The sequence below is a fragment of the Marmota marmota genome, unplaced genomic scaffold (genome assembly GCF_001458135.2).
Source record: "Marmota marmota marmota unplaced genomic scaffold, marMar, whole genome shotgun sequence".
Classification (NCBI taxonomy): domain Eukaryota; kingdom Metazoa; phylum Chordata; class Mammalia; order Rodentia; family Sciuridae; genus Marmota; species Marmota marmota.
Window position 1 is genome coordinate 5,178,967 of NW_026000079.1, and position 4,141 is coordinate 5,183,107.

General features: G+C 50.1%; 1 protein-coding gene across 1 annotated transcript in view; it reads left to right on the forward strand.

Moving 5' to 3' along the window:
• S100a11 (S100 calcium binding protein A11) overlaps window positions 1-4,141 on the forward strand; it is a 21,063-nt gene that overhangs the window by 15,475 nt on the left and 1,447 nt on the right. Inside the window, exons 2-3 of the mRNA XM_015502898.2 lie at window positions 3,169-3,322; window positions 3,889-4,123. Coding sequence (XP_015358384.1) covers window positions 3,176-3,322; window positions 3,889-4,050 — 309 coding nt within the window. The 5' untranslated portion in view covers window positions 3,169-3,175 and the 3' untranslated portion in view covers window positions 4,051-4,123. The remainder of the gene's footprint in view (window positions 1-3,168; window positions 3,323-3,888; window positions 4,124-4,141) is intronic.

Genomic DNA, 4,141 nt, shown 5'->3' on the forward strand with positions numbered 1-4,141 from the left:
GCGTCGGCTCCGGGCCCGGAGAGGACCGAAGGCCGAGATTTCACTTTCTGTACCTGTTGCCTCTCGCCTCCGCCGCCACTGGCCTCCCAGATGACCAGGACAGCCCGGAGAGAGGCCAAAGAAGGGGCGGCTGGCTTGGGGAGGCGGCCCGGGGCACCCCTGCGGACCAAAAAGGGAACGTTTTGAAACTCGGCCGCCCGAGTCCTCGGGGAAAACCCGAGTTTCCGTGAGCAGCGCAAAAGGCCAGACCCAGAGGGACCGAGACCCAGTCCTGTCGCCGCCGGGGACCGCAGCCAGGAGGGAGGAGCCCAGCGCGGCCTGTTCCTTTCACCCCCTGGCCTCCCTCCTTTCACCCCCTGGCCTCCCTCCTTTCACCCCCTGGCCTCCCTCCGTTCACCCCTGGTCTCGGGCGCCCTCTGCGTCGCGGTTCTGCCCAGCCCCTTCCATTCTCCAGGCCCAGCCTTTCGCCTTCCCATCAACCCAACTCCAAGGTCTACTCCCCTTCCTTGTCCCTCTTTTGGGAGGGAAGTTAGCAAACTTCCGCCCGGGGGGGCTGCTGCCCACGGGTCGGATTGTGCATTTCCACGCATTGGAACATAGTCAAAAGAACCACAATGCCAGGGCGGTGGGGGGCGCCTGTGGTCCCCGATGTGAGACCCTCAGCAATTTAGGGAGAACCTGCTGCAGAATAAAGCAGGGAGAGCCGGGGCTGTAGCTCGTGGTAAAGCTCTCCTGGGTTCAGTGCCCAGTAACAAAAAGAAAAGGAGCACGTGGAGTTTATATGAGAATCAGACTTAAGCGTCCATAGATGAAGTTGTATAGGAAGAGCCACGCCCTTTGGTTTAGGTTCTGTCTGCAGTTGTTACCCGGCTGCAACGGCAGAGTGACAGAGACCATATGGCCAAAAAGGTCTGAAGTATCTACCAACTGGCCCTTTACAGAAAGAGACACAGAGAGAGAGAGAGAGAGAGAGAGAGAGATCCCCAACCCCTCCTGTTTGCCCTTTTCCCTCTTCTCCTTTCCATGCAAAAGGGGAATCACATGTTGTGACAAAGCGGGATGACTGTCTTGAGGGAGGTAGATGAGATGGTGAATCTCTGAGGGGGTGGAGGAAGGGTTTGGGTTAAGAACTGTAATAATTGAGTCTTTTTTTTTCTGTGTTACTTCTTTTCTACATAATTTTTTGATCTTGATACTTTACTTTTGCTTTCCTCAGATGTTAAGTGCTTAGCGAGTGTGTATTTTTCAAATTCCTTCACAGTATCTGTTCGTCATATTGTTTCCTCCCCGCTATCACAGTCCCCACCAAGTAAAACTGCAGGCTCAGGGACACATTCAGAGCACTGATTCTCCTCTCCTTAGCCACTGACCCCCTTGGGCAAAGCGTTCCCATCTCTGGGCCTCCTCAGGAACTGTCTCCAAGCCCCCTTAAGCTCTACAAACTGCACAGTTCCACTTCTGAAATTTGATAAATGGGCTTCGCTTGCTTTGGAGAATTACCTCTGGAGCAGGAAGTGCAAAGAGGTCTTCATTTTCTTCTGTAGCTGATGGGAACCATTTTCAAGAGAGGAAAAAAAATAGTTGAGATTACCATCAACACTAATTAATGTTCAGGAGGAAAAAAAATGTAAAACAGACAGTCACTTTTAAACTGGAAAATCAAAGCAATCTGAATTCTGCAAGGAAAGGAACAGGAGAAGCCCCTGTAGGTATACATAAGGCGTGATCCTCAACCAAGAACCTCTTCCCTCTCTCCGGTCCCCCCCCCCACCACCAGCCCTTTTTGTGTCATCTGATATACTAGTGAGATTTTAGTTCTGATAAGAAAAGTGTGTTGTGCAAACACATCTGTTTCTAGGCTGTGGTATTTTGTATTTCCTCCAAACCATAACTTTTCTTGAAAAAACAAAACAAGTAAAGCGGAGGGGCTTCTCCAACATTGTGCTGTTGGAAAAGGATCTACCTCTAGAAGGTTCAGGGACTCTAAATGCACCGAGATGCAATGAACAGCAGCCTCTCAGCTGGGCTGGTCCAGTGCCTAGGGAGACAGAGAACAGCCACTGTGGAACTTAGCCTGTGTTAATTACAGGACCTGAAAGTCTCCAGCTCTGGGTTCCAGGAAGTCCATCCTAAGGACAAACTACAGGCTAAAGGCTAGGTGGCAACCATCACCATCCAAACACAAATATTGCTAAAGCTGAAAGATAAAGCCTCAGAGGAAGGGTGTGGCCCTGCAGTTTCTGCCCCTGTCCACCAGGGACAGCACAACAGCTGTACGCTCCAGGGCCCAGGGCGCTGGGCCCTGCTGGAATGAGCCTACTCAGGCCGAAAGAATTTCCTGTGAGGAAAGTAGAGTCCAGCACAAGATTTTAACCTCCTACCCTTCCTGGTGCAACCACAGCCTTGGCTCAGCTCTGTAATGAGAAGTCCCGCCCGCCAAGCCTGTGGGAATTAGAGGCACATTGGAAGGAAAAGGAGCAAAGACCAAGGTCTACAGATAGGGACTGGAGGCCCTGATTTTAGGGGTGGCTCTGCCAAGCTTATTCCCTCACAGGTAAAATTAATGATGGCTCTCAAATATGAAATTCACTTTTGAACATCTAGAATGTTCTTATCTCCCACCCCATACACAATTACAGCTATGCTCTTAGTTTTGTTTTGTTTTTTCAAGAAAATCTGTGAATCCCAGGGATTTGGTATTACTTTTTCTTTAGTACTGGGGGTTGAACTCGGGGGCACTCGACCCCTGAGCCATATCCCCAGCCCTATTTTGTGTTTTATTTAGAGACAGGGTCTCACTGAGTTGCTTAGTGCCTCACTTTTGCTGAGGCTGGCTTTGAACTTGAAATGCTTGGTGTCCTTGTGGATTTGTGGACATATAGCTATACATCTGTTTACTCACATTTTCTAAAAATATCAGTAAGCCCTCATCTACGCAGTCTCCTACTTCCAGACATACCTCAGTGCTCCATATGTACCCTCACTACCTTCTCATGTGAAATTAACACATGAGAAGGAATGAGAAAATGGGCCCTTGGGCCCCTGAAAAATGACCTGGTATTTTAGGAAGCTGCTCTGACCCAAAACGAGGATTCTCCAGTGTGTTCTCCAGTGTCCAACCCTTGACAATTTGCCTGTGTCTGAGCCCTTCTTTTTTTTTTCTCCAAAGGCAAACATGCCCCACCCCACAGAGACTGAGCGGTGCATCGAGTCCCTGATTGCCGTTTTCCAGAAGTATGCCGGGAAGGATGGGAACAGCAGCACCATCTCCAAGGGGGAGTTCCTGAGCTTCATGCACTCAGAACTGGCTGCCTTCACAAAGGTACTGGTCCTGATCCCACCCGTCTGCCCACCACAGGAAATAAGACCCGAGGACCAGCAGCTGGCTCCCCCACATTTGTACCCCCTTCTCACTCACTCCAGTCTGGGTGGTCCACGGAACCGCCCATACTGAGTCCCTGGGCCTGGGCGAGCTCTGCACAGCTGCTAAAGAGCCTTTTCTTTGAAGTGAGAGGTGCTTTAGGAATCCAAATGTACACACTGCATGAGCAGGGAATGGTGATTTGTTTTTTGAAATCACTTCATGTTTAATGGGTTACTTATTGGAGTTGCACGCAACACTTGAAAGAAATGTTCCACTGGATTTACAAAGTCTGGTAACCCCGAGAGTCACAGAAAGAACCCTGGACCAGGAATGGGAAAGCCTGCTTCAAGCCCAGATCTGCCCTGAACCATGTCCCTTCACCTCTTTGTGTCTGTGTCTGCATGTGGAAAATGGGAATATTAATAACCCCTTTCCTGTTCCTGATACCCCAGTGAGAATAAATGTGGTGGCATACTTGAAAGTGCCTCAGGAAATGCAATATTAAGATATTGTTGTCTTTCTAGAACCAGAAGGATCCTGGTGTCCTTGACCGCATGATGAAGAAGCTAGACCTCAACAGTGATGGACAACTAGATTTCCAAGAATTCCTCAACCTCATTGGTGGCTTAGCCGTGGCTTGCCATGACTCCTTCATGAAATCTGCCCAACCCCAGAAGCGTATGTGAGGCCCCCATGAGCCTGACCTCAAAACCTCCCTCTTCCCTCAAGTCGCCCAGTCATTCCAGCCCCCACCCACCCTGAGCCCACCACCTCCAC